This window comes from Primulina eburnea, chromosome 8 (genome assembly GCF_022965805.1).
Source record: "Primulina eburnea isolate SZY01 chromosome 8, ASM2296580v1, whole genome shotgun sequence".
NCBI classification, from domain to species: domain Eukaryota; kingdom Viridiplantae; phylum Streptophyta; class Magnoliopsida; order Lamiales; family Gesneriaceae; genus Primulina; species Primulina eburnea.
The window spans coordinates 40,279,175-40,295,574 of record NC_133108.1 but is presented as its reverse complement, the minus strand read 5'-3'; the positions used below and the strand labels follow the sequence as shown (position 1 = coordinate 40,295,574).

The 16,400-nt window shown below is 32.5% G+C and overlaps 1 protein-coding gene across 1 annotated transcript; it reads left to right on the top strand.

The window, feature by feature from the left end:
- Window positions 1–5,336: 5,336 nt before the first annotated feature.
- On the top strand, window positions 5,337–9,107 carry LOC140839738 (receptor protein kinase TMK1-like). Its single transcript, XM_073206663.1, has 2 exons — window positions 5,337–8,073; window positions 8,187–9,107. Exons 1-2 carry the CDS (start codon window positions 5,736–5,738, stop codon window positions 8,693–8,695), a joined length of 2,847 nt encoding a protein of 948 aa, XP_073062764.1. The 5' UTR covers window positions 5,337–5,735; the 3' UTR covers window positions 8,696–9,107.
- Window positions 9,108–16,400: the final 7,293 nt, after the last annotated feature.

The window sequence follows — 16,400 nt, the reverse complement described above, 5'->3', positions numbered from 1 at the left end:
CCAACGACGTGACCTCCATCAATAATCAACCTTGCTTTTTTCCGGGGAAAAAAAAACCTTATAATTTCTATATATAAACTGTTATTTAATTTCAAAAGTACAACAACCTCAAAAAATTTTAAAAAATAATATATATATATATATATATATATATATATATATATATATATATATATATATATATATATATATGAAGACAAAATGGCTTTTAGTTTTAACGTTGATCATGTAACTAATATCACCCTTTTACTTTTCTTGTTTTTGTTGCTGATCAACATTGTCCTGCCTCCTTCCTCTCTACCACAAAATCAAAGTCGAGCTCTGATTACCAATCGCATAAAACAACATTTTTGTAGAGGGATAGCATTCAAAATATGATGTACGATAATATAAATTTTAGTTTTAAAAAATATTGACGACGAGATACATTAAAATTTAAATTATAATGTACTACACTTGCAATATTTTTTACTTGATTAAATTAAAATATCATAAAAACTTATGTAGGTAAATTTACATATGATATATAACTAACATATCCTTAAAAAAGTTTTTTTAAAAAAAATTAAATTATCAAACACCTGAAACATACAAAAAAATTAGTCTAAAAAGTTATTTTTAAAAGAAATTTAGGACAGAACATGTGCCGTTTTACCTAAAGCATAGTTGTTGGCAACATATCAACTCTGATCTTTCAAAATTTACAACAACTCAAACTCCGCGTTTCGATTGTTCTACTAAATAATAACATCATTACACTCGACATAATGCAAGCTATTGTGCACTGATATATATCTATAGTGTATATTATATATTAATCCTTAACCCTTAAATGGTATGACGAAATTACATCAAAATAATATTATTATTATACTCCTCACCAATTAAATAATCTTGAATACCTAACAATGTACGAATCATTTAGAAATTGAATACGCTCTATTTTATTTATAGATAAAATCTGAAGAAATATATTAATATAATAATATAATATCATCAACTCGTTTTAAGCTTAATTTTAAAACAATAGTTACTTCCCCTTCCCCACTATCCTCGTATATTTCCTCAGCGCACACACACACACACACAATATATCATATATTATATTTTTAAATTTGAGGGTTTGAAGCAACTAATTTCTTGTCACGATATATTATTTTTTTAAAAATACACATCTTCTCACGTTTATAAAATGTTCTTTTTATATAATAAAAACATCATTTAAAAAACTATTTTAGTTTTTTCACACCTTTTGTCTATTTTATTGTCAAATGCATGGTGAAATTAAATATGGATGGAATAAATTTTATATGATGTTGAGAACAATAATTGTTTGAGATTAATTAACACATTGTATTTGAGCTGTTTTACAAATTAAAATTATACTATTATCATCGATTATATATAAATCATTCACCCCGTTGAATATTATATAATTAATATATATTATAAATATAAAATTAGAGTTACATCTTTATCACCATCTATATATAATTACTCATCCCATTGAATATTATATAACTAATATACTTTGGTTAATGTACAATTTTAAGCACACTTATTTTATAGTTGAAGATATATTTAATGGATGAGTTACGATGCTTCACCTGCTTTGTTTTATACATACTCATAGTTCTTTTGTGATAATGTCCGACGTATTTTTATTCGTGAGTTTATGTTTACAATAAAATTAATATTTTTTTATGAGTGATTTAAATAGAATATATGTCTCAAAAATTGACTATGAGAACGAGAGTTTTTGTGCAAAATTAATACTATGCATTAAAAGAGGAAACTTGAAATTTTATTTTATTGTTTCGTATTTACCGATCCAAATAACCATAAATATAAGTTTTTTACCAAAAAAATTACACTTTATCGGATATTGGGAAAAAAAATAGGCCACGTAGTTCATTTTAAAATATAACACGTAATTGGCGCTACGAGCAATTGATTAGCGACAGCGTCAATCACATCTGATTCAAACTGTAAAATGGACAATATTTAATATTTATGGGTGCTTGTCTAGAATATCTATTTGATTTTGGAATATTTCTCAATTTCGATTTAACATTGTATTTTATATTCTCGAAATTTTTTATAAGTAATTAATAAAATAAAAAAATTCTTATCCATCCTGGTGTGGATCTTCTTTGGAGCAAAATGAGATGATTATACCTCTAATTATTTTTTATTTCGTAATAAAAATTTATAAAAATGTTATTTGAGCATTCTCTCATCACATTATCAAGTTGATTTTAGGGATAATTACAATTTTGTCATGTAATTAACCTTTTTCTTTTTTTTTTTTCATTTTCGCTCCGTTTAAAAATAAATGTGTATTTTTAGTCAAATAACATATGTTTTATTTAATGTTTTAACAGTATTTACATTTTTATTCTAGAAATTTGCATGTTTTTTTTTCTTTCAATTTTTTATCTTATTAAAAGTGAATTTTCATATTTAGTCATGTAATTTGCATGATTTTTTTAACATTTTTTCATTTTTTAACCGAGGTCCTTCGTGTTTTCTTCCAAACAATATTCTAAAAAAATCATGACACGTGTGCAAGTTTTATTCCAAAAATTCATGTTAACATCAACGTTCGTCACATAAACAATTACGAGCAAACAAAACACGATCCAGAAAAAAGACCAAAAAAAAACCAAAGAACTAAAAATGCAAATACATCCTTAACATGACTAAAAATAAAAAATATATATAAGTTACGTGACTAAAAATATTAACACACTGTTAACATGATCAAAAATAAAAAAACATATGCAATTTGTGAGATTAAAAATACAAATTCATTTTTAATACGACCAAAATAAAGAAAACACAAATTATAAAATCAAAAATACAAATTTATCCTTAGATTTAATCATAGATGGACTATTTCTTTACACACGATCACACACATGTGTATACCAGCCATCCTGGTGGGGTGAGTCCCCAAAATTTTGTACTGCAAGTTCAGCCTGAGCATGGACCAGCTCCACCAGGTGGCACCAATTTTTTTAAATCACTAGTATAGTATAATATTTTTAATCCATAAATTCATCTCATAAATAATGATTAATAAACATGTGGTTCACCATGAAAACTTGAAGTCTCGTAATCGATTTATTTTTTTAGTCTCACTCATAACCATTAAAAACAATAATGGATAATCAATTCGAAAGACACTCAATCATGAGTTCTTACTGAAAAACAAATATTTCACTCTATATTCTACGACGATCAATCTCGTTATCGTTCGATTTCTCTCTCTACTAATCCGTTTCATGTGATTTTTCGACACTCGGCTGCATATTTTCTGTGATCCATAAAAAGTTGCGTATGTCGTAAAGAGTTTTTTCAAGTTAAAGTTCCTTGAAATATATCTTCCATCAACTATGATATACAAAAGAATAAAATGACTAGACTATTTAATTGATCGATAAAAAAATTCGAGAAAATTGATTATGCAAACTTAATCAATATTTTCGCTTTCAAAACTGCAAGTTGAGTAATATCTTATTTGAGTCCAGAAATTTATTTATTTTAATTATTTTTTTATCGCATCACCTTCTATTTTATACACACGGACATGCACTACATGCGCTGATGCGCATTCAATGAAATAATTAGGCAACGTAACATATATTTACTGAAAGAGTAGGTCTCATGTGAGACCGTCTCACGAATCTCAATCTGTGAGACGGGTCAACCCTACTCATATTCACCATAAAAAGTAGTACTCTTAGCATAAAAAGCAATACTTTTTAATGGATTACTCAAATAAAGATCCGTCTCACGAAATTTGACCCGTGAGACCGTTTCACACAAGTTTTTGCCTTACTGAAAATAAATCACACCTGTACACTGGAAATTAATTGACTATTAAACCCCGATTCAACAAGTTGAGGAGTCGACGTCGTTCCACCTAATATATTTAGACCAACCAAGATTAAATACATATATGTTTTATCTTAAAACAATTAATAAATATATGTGTGTGTGTGTGTGCGTGCTTGTTACTTTCACAATCATTAAAAATTCAACGATAATCGCAAATTACTTTCGGGTAGGTTTAGTACGTGAGGAGTCCAAATACCGAGAAGACCATGTAAATACATCAACCTAGTAGTAGGTTGATGTAAGATAAATAAAATTATACAAAATTCTGTTAAATGTGTTTAACTTTTCGAATGAATGATTACGATCTATAGGGTAAAACACACCCGATAAGAAGAGATTTTTGTCTCCAAAATTAGTTTCGATATAATTTTAATTTTTAATTAATTTGCTAAGAAAACGGTTGTTTCAATTCATTTTTTTCCCATGGCCGCATTCTAAAAAAATTACATTCTTCTATATTATAACTGGACAAAAAATTGTGTGAGACGGTTTTATGGGTCGTATTTTGTGATACATATATCTTATTTGAGTCATTAATGAAAAAATATTATTTTTGATGCTAAGAGTATTACTTTATTGTGAATATCGATAGGGTTGACCCGTCTCATTGATAAACATTCGTGAGAACGTCTCACAAAATACGTACTCTTATAATTGTTGTGTGAAATTAAACTTAAAAAGATACACCAACTTAATACATTGTATTACAACATATATATATATATATATTATGATTTTATCATCACAAAATATATTATTATTTAAAATATATTGACCGTTTTACGATCAAATTCGGAAACCAATATCACTGATATAATCAAATTTTCAATTAAATTTCCAAAACTTTGTTTTTAGTAAATCAAAACTAAGTTTTGAACAGCTGGATTTTAAAGAATTCCACTGACCAATCCCAAGAGTGATTTTTATTTCATCTGAAAGCACACCAAATATGAAGAGCAGTTTCACTTACAGCCCGAACGACCAAGAATTACCTTCTGTCGATAAAGCCATAAATCATAAATGCAATTTACTAGTTTTTTAATAATAAAGTTTATCACGCACAGTCACGTTCCATGATAATAAAAAGACGAAATGTCCCTTTCTCAGTACCTAAATATAACCTATTATATATATTTTTTGGATAGGTCTGTCTCACGAATCTTTATCTGTGAGACGGTCAATCTTATCGATAATCACAATAAAAAGTAAAAAGTAATATTTTTTTCATGGATAACTCAAATAAGAGATTCGTCTTACAAATACGACCTGTGAAATCATCTCACACAAGTTTTTGTCATATTTTTTAACTTACCAATAGTAATCTCAAGTTAATTACAATGAAGTGATCAGATCGAGATTCGAAGAACCTTCTCGTTGAATTAATTTATCAAATCATTTCATAAAATTGATATATGAGATCGAATTATGTACATGCATCACTTAATATTGTTTCTTCCTTGATTTACGTTTATCTTTATCTAGAGATTGAGCAAAGCTTACCGAATATCCACGTCTTCGCTTCCACCCCAAGCTTTAACGAACTAATTTTCAATTTCTAGTTTAAAATATATTTTGTCTATGATTATTCTTGGTTACACCACCCTCCTGCAAAGTGTTCTTCATCATTCTCACTCTTATGATCTCCCCTCACGTTCTTGGATTTTTCTAATTTGAATTAAATTCGTTTCCCATGTCTCATATTCTCCACCATTTTTTTCTCGCAAGATTTCGGATCGGGTTCTTGAGCAAACTGTGAACAATGTTTCCATTTTCCTTTTCATGAAGTAATCTCAATACCTGTAAAGTTGCTATCTTTGCTTCAGGTGTCTGTAATGGAGGTGAAAGCCGAGATTAGTGTCGCTGCGGTGTATTTTCTCTTTGGGTTTTCCTTTGTTTATAGTGTTACGGACCCTAATGATTTAGCTATTTTGAATGAGTTCAGAAAAGGTTTGGAAAATACCGAGCTTTTGAACTGGCCCGTCAATGGCGATGACCCTTGTGGTCCTCCGAGCTGGAGTCATGTATTTTGTTCTGGTGGCAGGGTAACACAGATTCAGGTCAGAGGTTTGGGTTTGAAAGGCCCTTTACCTCAAAATTTCAACGAGTTGTCTATGCTGCGGAATTTAGGCCTTCAGCAGAACCAATTTAGCGGGAGTTTGCCCTCTTTCAGTGGGTTGTCTGAATTGAGATATGCTTATTTGGATTACAATAATTTTGACACAATCCCGTCTGATTTCTTTAAAGGGCTTGTGAATTTGGAGGTTTTGGCATTGGATAACATCCCTTTGAATGCCACTACTGGCTGGATTTTACCTTCTGACTTACAAGATTCGGCCCAGTTGAAGAATCTCACCCTTATGAACTGCAATTTGGCTGGTCCTTTACCTGAGTTCTTGGGAAATATGTCATCTTTAGAGGTCTTGAAACTGTCTTCGAATCGGATTTCAGGTACCATCCCGGAGAGTTTTCGGGGATCTCTTTTGACAACTCTATGGTTAAATGGGCAAACACATGGTATGACTGGTCCAATTGATGTGGTTTCAAGCATGGCCTCGCTCACTAGCCTCTGGCTCCATGGAAACCGATTTTCAGGTAAAATCCCCGAGAATATTGGTGATTTAGTATCTTTGCAAGATCTCAATCTCAATCGCAATGATCTTGTTGGTTTAATTCCTGCCGGATTAGCAAATATGGCATTAGTCCATTTAGATTTGAACAATAATCATTTCATGGGTCCTATACCAAAGTTCAAAGCCGTTGATTTTACTTTTGCATCAAATCCGTTTTGTCTTCCAAACCCTGGAACTCTCTGCGCACCAGAAGTTATGGCGCTCTTAGATTTTCTTGATGGGGTAAATTACCCCTCCAAGCTTGTGGAATCGTGGTCTGGTAATAATCCATGCGCGTCTTGGTTCGGAGTGAGTTGTGATAATGGAAAAGTAGCTACCATAAACTTGCCAAGCTATAATCTTTTCGGTACTCTAAGCCCTTCACTTGTAGAGCTTGATTCGCTTACCCGTATATTACTGCAATCCAACAATCTATCCGGTTCGATCCCTACAAATTGGACTGGTTTGAAATCTTTAATTTTGTTGAATTTGAGTGAAAACAACCTCTCCCCCCCTGTTCCTAAGTTTAGTGACAATGTAAAGCTTTTCCTAAGTGGAAACTCTCTACTAAACTCGAATCCTGAGTCACCTTCACAAGGTAACAACACCGTTTCTCCCAGTTTACGACCCTCACCTGCCTCGCCAACGGTTGGTTCCATATCTAATTCTACTAGTTCAACATATTTAGAAGGAAGCCATTCCAAGAATCCTAAGATATTCGCCATTGTGGTACCTGTTGCGAGTTTTGCAATTCTTGTTTGCTTGGTAGTGCCATTGTCAGTTTATATTTGTAAGACCAAAAAAGCTAGGGACCCTACTCCAAGCTCCTCCCTTGTGGTTCACCCAAGAGACCCATCCAATTCAGAAAACACGGTAAAGATTGTCGTTGCTGATAACACGAATAGAAGCACGTCTTCTTTAGCCATGAGTGGCTCGGCAAGCATAAACAGTAGCGACTCCCATGTGGTTGAGGCTGGAAATCTTGTCATATCGATTCAAGTTCTTCGAAACGTGACCAAGAATTTCGCTCCCGAAAATGAACTCGGCCGCGGTGGTTTTGGGGTAGTTTATGAGGGAGAATTAGATGATGGGACTAAAATAGCCGTGAAAAGGATGGAAGGTGGGGTGATTAGCAGCAAGGGGTTGGACGAATTTCAATCTGAAATCGCTGTTCTTTCCAAAGTTCGTCACCGGCATTTAGTATCTCTTTTGGGATATTCAATCCAAGGAAATGAAAGGATTCTTGTTTACGAGTACATGCATCAAGGGGCCCTCAGCAAGCATCTTTTTCACTGGAAGAAATTTCAATTAGAGCCTCTCTCCTGGAAGCTAAGGCTAAATATAGCGCTGGATGTTGCTCGGGGAATGGAGTACCTTCATACTTTTGCTCATCAAAGATTCATACACCGCGACCTCAAATCTTCGAATATCTTACTCGGTGACAATTTTCGAGCTAAAGTGTCGGATTTTGGACTGGTCAAACTTGCCCCCGATCATGGAGAAAAATCTGTGGTGACACGGCTAGCAGGGACTTTTGGGTACCTGGCTCCTGAATATGCTGGTAAGCATTATTTCTGATTTTATGGGCTCTCTATTAAACTCAACGTTTGATTTGTTAACCATTTACTGCAGACATGATAAAATTTACTTAGTTAACTCTTCAACTTCATTCAGTGACAGGGAAAATCACCACAAAAGCTGATGTATTCAGCTTTGGTGTTGTGTTAATGGAACTATTAACCGGAATGATGGCCATGGACGAGGAAAGGCCTGAGGAAAGCCAATACTTGGTTGGATGGTTCTGGCAAGTCAAATCAAAGAAAGAAAAGTTAATGGCGGCCATTGATCAAACGTTAGACATAAAAGATGAAATATATGACAGCATTTTAAGCGTATCGGATCTTGCTGGACACTGCACCGCGCGGGAGCCTGGCCAACGACCCGATATGGGATATGCTGTCAATGTCTTGGCATCGCTGGTCGAGAAATGGAAGCCAATAGACGAGGATACGGTGGAATACTGTGGTATTGATTATAGCCTTCCGCTTAACCAAATGGTGAAAGATTGGCAAGAGGCAGACGGGAAATTTTCTAGTTATATGGACCTTGAGGATAGTAAGGGGAGTATTCCAGCCAGGCCTGCGGGATTTGCGGAGTCGTTCACTTCTGCCGATGGGCGATAGAATGTGCATAGGAGAGGCGGATCCAGCAGGTGCGTGGCTAGAGCCGAGAGGGACGATGGGTTGATGTCTATTTTTGTTGAAATTTATGTATTAGTTTCTTAAGTTATAAATCTCGACTATTCGGAATCCATGCAGTCCTCGGATCTCACCTTTCTCTATTTCACTCTGCTCAAAGTCCATTCGATCGCGCCACCTCGCCCTTCCCATTCCCCGTTCCATCGCAAATAACCCGTCCCGAGCCACCATGTCTTGTCTCGACCAGTTTTCCCGAGTTCCCAACTCTGCTTGACGTGTATATTTGTTTTGATGTTTTGCAGATATGTAGATGACATGTTATATGTTTATGCGAGTGTTAGTTGCCCCATTGGATAAATATTTGAGAGTTATATATAGATTTGGACAATTTTCTTAACTTGAGCTGGTTTTTAGGTTGAGTTATGGGTAAATCTCAATTTTAAATGGTATCAGAGCTCAAACCCATCGTTATATGTTGGGCTATCTATAGTTAGGTCATTTGTAAATTTTACGTGTCAGATGTTTATTACTGGGCGTGAGGAGGTGTGTTAGTTGTTCCACATCATTGGATAAAGTTCTTGAAAGTTGAATATTTGGACTTGGACAATCATCTCTTCTTGAGTTAGCTTTTGGGGTTGAGTCAAGCACAAGTCTCACTCTTAACATGATATCAGATACATGTTCTTATCGTGACCCAGGTTCCACTTTTATGATGACTACATCGGTTATATAAAATCCATGAGAGTTACATATATGGATTTGTACAATCTTTTTCTCTTGAGCTATCTTTTGAGATTGAATTAAGTTTAAATCTCAATCTTAAGAGTGAGCGAGTGGATAATCAGAGTTGTAGGATTGCTTTTGATTCCATTTTGTGTTGTCAAGTAGATTTAGGAAAATAATTCTTCTATTAACTTTCATGAATATGTTAGTTTAACTTGATTGTTATTAATGCTATAATTGTTCCATGTACATTTAAGATTCATGTCACTCCATTTTCAGTAAACTACAATCATCTCCCCTTTCACCAAATTGATTTGTATCTTACTACTTGCAATAAAGTAATTCTTTATCAAGAAGCTACAATTTGTAATAAATTTTTCTTACATTAGCTCTTTTGAGTGAAACACTCCCTTAAATGGTTGAGTTGGTGACTTCAAAAATAAGACAAAGTGACCAAAAAGATAGGCATCAAACAATTAAAAAAAAATTGAATGGGAGATTAATTTGTTAATAATGGTCCAAGAGGTAGCTTTCATGTGTGAGAGTGTAGACCCGTGTCCAATATATTTAATTTCCGATGATGAATATTCCCAACCCCTATATTCAATTATTCAAACACATGGCCTTGTTCCTTGCCGCAAAGAATTTTCTAGCTGCGTACCACCGAAAAATTATGGACATTATTATTGCTTTTTTAAGTGGTCCAATTAGTCGTTAAATAATACAAAATAAATGAAATATTTGTCGAAAAACTACGGGAAAATATTCTATGATCTATGGAGACAATATTCCAGTTGAAAAATCTGATATTGATATGTTCGAATTCAAAGAAGTGTTCAACATGAAAATTATATTTGAGAAAATTCAAGAAAAGTGTGATTTTTGATATGAGATAAAACATAAAATTTGATTTCTTGTTACGCCAACGACAAGTCTATATTTGCTTTTATTACATATATGTGTCATCATAGAAGAAAACCTTTATTTTATCCTTATCTTAGTATACAAGTGTAAAATAAATTGTTGTTTCATCGACTCTCTTTTTGACAAAACACACCAGTAAAGGTGTTTTGCGTGTTTCATAAAAATTCCATTATTATGAATAATATTGTCTATATTAATATATTTGTCTTCAAACCAATCACACAATCAGAATTCGGCAATAAGGATTTAAACATTGGGCATATAAAACTAGCTTCTCAAAATATATTCATGCGATGAAACATCTAGATGTTTTATCAAAAGTTATATGATTACGATGAAAGTATAACTCAAATATTTTGAATGGTACAGTAATATCAATATCATGTTTTTATCACTCTTCCAAGCTTCTTATATGTACGATTTTTGTTTTTTATCGATCCCTAGTTGCAATAACTTGCAAATCGTAGAAATATAACAAATTACATCGACTTTTTGATATAATAATATGATCTAACATTAATTTTCTACTTTGTGAAAATTAAAGGGGTCGACGACGACGACGATAATAGAACGTGAGAAGATGAAAAATGGAGATGAAATTAAATGTGTGCATCAGCATCATGTTTTAATTATGAAACGTGAAATGTCAACTTCATGTATATCGGATCGATACATTGATTTTGTGATTAATATCGAGTTACTGTTTGAGAGAGCTGGCCTGCACCATTAATTGCTCATTTATGTGTTAATCTTCATTTAATTAATATCTGTATTTATTTATAATTATAATTAAATATGCACAGTCACTATCAAGTTCTACTAAAATTGCATGTCCAAAAAACTTATCATATCATATAATATGTAGTTATTTTTTTAATTTTACTTTCAACCTAATTATCTTTTAAGTACAATTACTATTAATAAGTTCAAACACTTTTATTTTCAAGATTATTTTATTTATTCATAATTCATTGATTATTTTTTTATTGTGATAAATAATGATTGACTCAAATGTACAACTAATTTTTTTATTTATCATATTGATAAATAAATAATAAATAAAAATCTGCCATCAGAGTTTGAAGGTGTTTTTTCGGACGCCCGAAACACAAATAATCATTATTTTAATTTTTCAAAATCTGATATTGATTATTTAGAATTCAAAAATGTGTTCAACATCATAAAAAGATAAATATTTTTGGGAAAAATCGATAGAGTGTGCCGGAGCATTAATACGACAAAGCATGAAAAATCTATTTATTCATAATTTATGTAACTTCAATGATTGCAAGTTTTGCACTTGATTTATAAATTTCTGGTAAAGTTTCGTGGTTTTTCGAGTAACAAATTATACTCAAATATAATATATTTTCAAAATATTAAAAAATATATAATAATCATGTTTTAATTTCTATCTATATTATTATAAATATATATTAGTAAAATTATAACTTAGTAAACCAATTATATTCACAACTAAAATATATTTGATATATTGATAAAAATATAATAAAATAAATTTGTTTAATTATATTTAATTTAAAATACAAGCAGAAAAGTTTGTAAAACTTACTAGAAATGTTTAAATCAAGTGCAAAAAAAATCGACCACTGGAATTACGTAAATCAGGAATGAGTGAGTTTTTCACGTGCTGTGCTGTCGTATCGGTGCTTCGGCCGTCACGTACCATCGGTTTTTTCTCTCTAAAAGAGCTCTTTTTCATAATCTATAACTTGCATGTTGAACATTTTCTGGTATTCAAAATGATCAATATCAGATTTTGAAAAACTAAAATAATGCTTATTTTTGTTTCAATCATTCGAAAATAATACCTCCAGATTTTGGTGACATATATTTATTTATTATATTTTATCAATATTGTAATTGTATATTTGATTTGATAATTATTTATCATAATATAATTTTTTAAATATATATATTAAAAAATAATTCATAAAATAGTCTTGAAAATAAAAGTATGTATCTAATTGAATTTATTAATGATAATTGGACTTAAAAGTTATTTGAGCTAATCCGTTGGAATTAATTGTTAAATTTATTGTCGTGGAGAATGTTAAAACTGTAAAATATTGATTGCTCTGCCTATAGAAACTCGAGATATTGGGGCAAGCGTGATCAGAATGATGTCAAATTTAGTTGGTCAATGGTACTTGGTATCTTTGTTGTAAAATGCCCTGCCGACTTGCATGAATATGATTTTGGGTATGGATTACCAATGTTCAGTTTATTACACACGCAGGATGTGTGAAAACACGAAACGAGGCTCTACTAAATCCACCTGCCACCAATCCTAGGAGATTTTGTTAATGAGTTGTTGCAGAATAGGGATTTTGCAAGTTCATATGTGTAAATACTTGTGGATATAATTATATAAAATTTTAATCCAGAAACGATATATTGACTCATACTTGATGTGTCATGGAGCAACAGTTAATTAGATTGGCCAGCTTTTTCAAATTTATTGAGTGAAACTTAACATTTGGAACTAGATTATTAGATTGTTTAAACTTTGAACCTTGGATTGGGATGTTTTTGTGTGCTGATATTAGGATATAGAACAGTGTAACATAAAAACATAATAATACCATAATGTATGGTGTGTGAGTGTGTCTTACAAATGTAGATGAATGCCTTGCCTAGAGCAGTTAGGTTTCAGGAGGAGCATATTTAATCTTACCAAACCTTTTGCTTGATTCCTAGAGAGGGATAGCTTTATGGCTTATGCCCTCTAGTCTCAACAGAGTGATTGGTTCTTGAATGGTCGAAAGGACCAAACGACCTCATGCATGGCTATTGCAATGATGCATTGATTTAGACAACTAACACACCTCTCATGCTTAGGAATGAACATTTGGAGCATTATGGGTAGAACGGGTGATCCAACTATAACCAGTCCAACACATAATGTCGGAACTTGATAACTGATGTGGGACAACTAACTGCATTGGACAAAAAGTTCCTGTGAACTCTCCTATCTCTCGTGAAATTGACAAGATGCAGTATGGTCTTGTGGGTTTTTACTGCAGACAAGTTGACAAAGGTGAGGACTGTTGGTTGTTTTCTTCTTCTTAATTTACATTTTCTACATATTAATGTGATTCTTGTTTTGCAGACTATACTATGGCCCGTTTGTAAGGCTCAGTGTAGAAATTCAAGTACTTGCCATTTGTTGCCTTCGTTTTTTCTCTTTCATCGACTCCCTGCTTCTGCAGTCACTAGTTTCTTGTTGCTTGTGTGAGTATTAATGAGACATTTTGAGATCTTTGTAGTTGTTTCCGATTAAAATTCTGCTAATTTTTGTGTTTTCTTTGTGACCATCTTCGTGGATCAATCTCTTTAATTTACAATTGCTGTGATCTATATTCATCTTCCACAATTGCAACTTATTGGATCTCCTTTGTGCATGGACTTTTGTTCTTCCATATTCTTCAGAATATGACCTTTCATGGAATACAGGAATATATTGTGTATATGCGTGTGTATATGGATGTCGACGTATAAATAAATGTTTATGTATATATAGATTTCCTGTTCGTTCATGATCTAAGTTCATATTCTCATTTAGTCGCTGATACCATGCAATGCCAAGTTTGCAGGTATTTATGTAGCAGCGAGTTAATTTTTTTTATGTATCAGAAAGAACATTAACAAAAGTTTAGATAGGTTGTGCTGTCAAGAAATATGATAAAGTAAATCCTTTGCAGGAAAAAAATGATGTATGATATTATCTCTGTAGAATGAGAAAGTGTTAATCTGTTAAAAAATGTAAACTTATTCATGAACTTTCATGTCAACTCTACAGAAGATGAAGGTCTTGATCCATATATACTTTCCCGCATTTTAGAAGTTCTGGACTGTGCCTTCAGAGATGGACTTATCCAGATTGCGGAATACGCAAGTTTCCATCTAACTTTACTCTCAAGGTTCCAAGTTTATCCGGGTAATTTTATAATTGATCTCAGTTGTGTCTTACTTGTGATTGTAAGACACAACGATTATCCTTTAGCATCCTGTTTTGTTTGAATTGGAGAATTCAATTTTGTGTAGTGTATTTGACTTCGATCAAAGCTGACTACCTACTTTTTCTTTGGCACTCTGTCGCATATTGGAAAATCCACAATTTTGTCATTTGGTGACTGGTGCCTTGTGGACATCTCGATACACTTCTATCCCATTTCAATTGAATCTAAACTGGGATAGAAATTTCCACATTTGCTGATGAATTGTATCTGAATATATTAATCTCTATAATATCCATGTCCTTGTTTGTATTGGGTATATGATCTGTACTCCTCAAACCCCAAATGCAAAAAGAACAACAATTGTGGCTGGAGACACTTGCAATGTAACTACATTCACACGTCTAAACAACAAAAGTTATATATATAAAAAACTATATTGTTCAAAGTTTAGCCATAATTGTAAAACAAAGACAATATTTTCTGATACCTTCCTTTTATCTGTTTCAAAGCAGTAAAAAACTTGCAAATCTTGTTCTAGATGTTATGGCTTCTTGGGTTTCTGAGGTTAGCTCAGTGTTTAGTACTGTCTTTTTCATTCCTCTACCAACCGTTCGACTAGGGTATGTGCCATTACCTCTGTACTCCATCATATGAACAAAGATGGCAAGATGAGACAAATTCTGTTGTTATGCAAAATGCAAATAGAGACAGTGTTACAGAATCTGCTAACTTTACTGGTGTGCGTCTAGCTTTTACATCTTGAAAGTTATGAATTTTAACATAAAAACTGAACATTGCGGGTCAAAAGCTTAGAGGTTTTATCAAATGACGACTATAATATTGTATTCTAGTGTCGTACACAAATAATGCATTAATAATTTTGGCACCATCACCAAAACAAACTTGACGTTCGAGGAAAAATACAAAACTCAAAGTGCATATGATCGTTTGAAAGCCTATCAGTGGCAATGATGTGGCAGGATGCCCATAGCTTTGGAGCAGGCTCATGCAACTCTTCTGTCTCACCTTTGCTTGTGTGATGGATTGAAACATTTAGTCTAAAAAATGTTTACTTGGTCGACATATCTTAACTGATTTTTGTTAACCCTATATTTAATCTTGAATTCCAAGAAGGAAAACACCATGTAAAATATGAGGAAGAACTTGGGATTCCATTCAGCTATCTTCAAAATATTTTGAAGATTGAAGCCTACTTTTTAAGATGCAGAATGAAAGATTTCACTAATCAGTCACAGCTTCCGAACAATTTCCTAATCTTACATTAGACCATTGTCTGGGTCAGGTTTCGTTTGTCTATACACCAGAAATGAAGGACCATTGGTAAAGAACTGGCAGATGGTTCCATCGCAAATGTTGAGGTGCATCATGGAAGATTTATGAGCATAGGTACCTATAGGCAGCTTCAAGTTTGCTGTGAAATTATGAGAATAGGTATTTACAGATTTCGATAAACTTCATGTCTTTTGTGAAGCTTTGTTGATTTTTTAATTTTCTCTTGTGAGAGAGTCTCCCAATTCGTGACAGATGAAAACCATCTACTAGCACAGTAGTCAGATTCACCTTGGCCAGGATGACATTTCACCTTTCTTATTTAGGTGACGGTTTTAGTTTCTTTCTTGCTTGTTTTGAACCTGTGGTAAATGTGTATGCAAATCTTGTCTGTTGGCTTTTCTTCTGTTAGAAACATTTTCTTGTTCTAACATGTATTCTGTACTTCCAGAATGCCTTGATAACATGGACTTAACACTTGTCCATATAATTTGCAATGGATGCCTTGCTACTAGTATTTATAATATACAAATTTATTAGTAAAAGCTCGACTCGAGATGGTAAGCTTGATTTGAACATTGGTAAAGTCGTTCATGAGCAAGTACATCACTTTGGCACTTAGGGTCATACGAACTCCTATGTTACAATATAGATTCAATTTTCTGTTGTATATAAAGGGGAAAAAACATAACAAAAGAAAAGAATAAATAAAAAAATGCGTGATATATAGATATGTCATGATTCCAATAGTTTATTATAACTTAATTGCC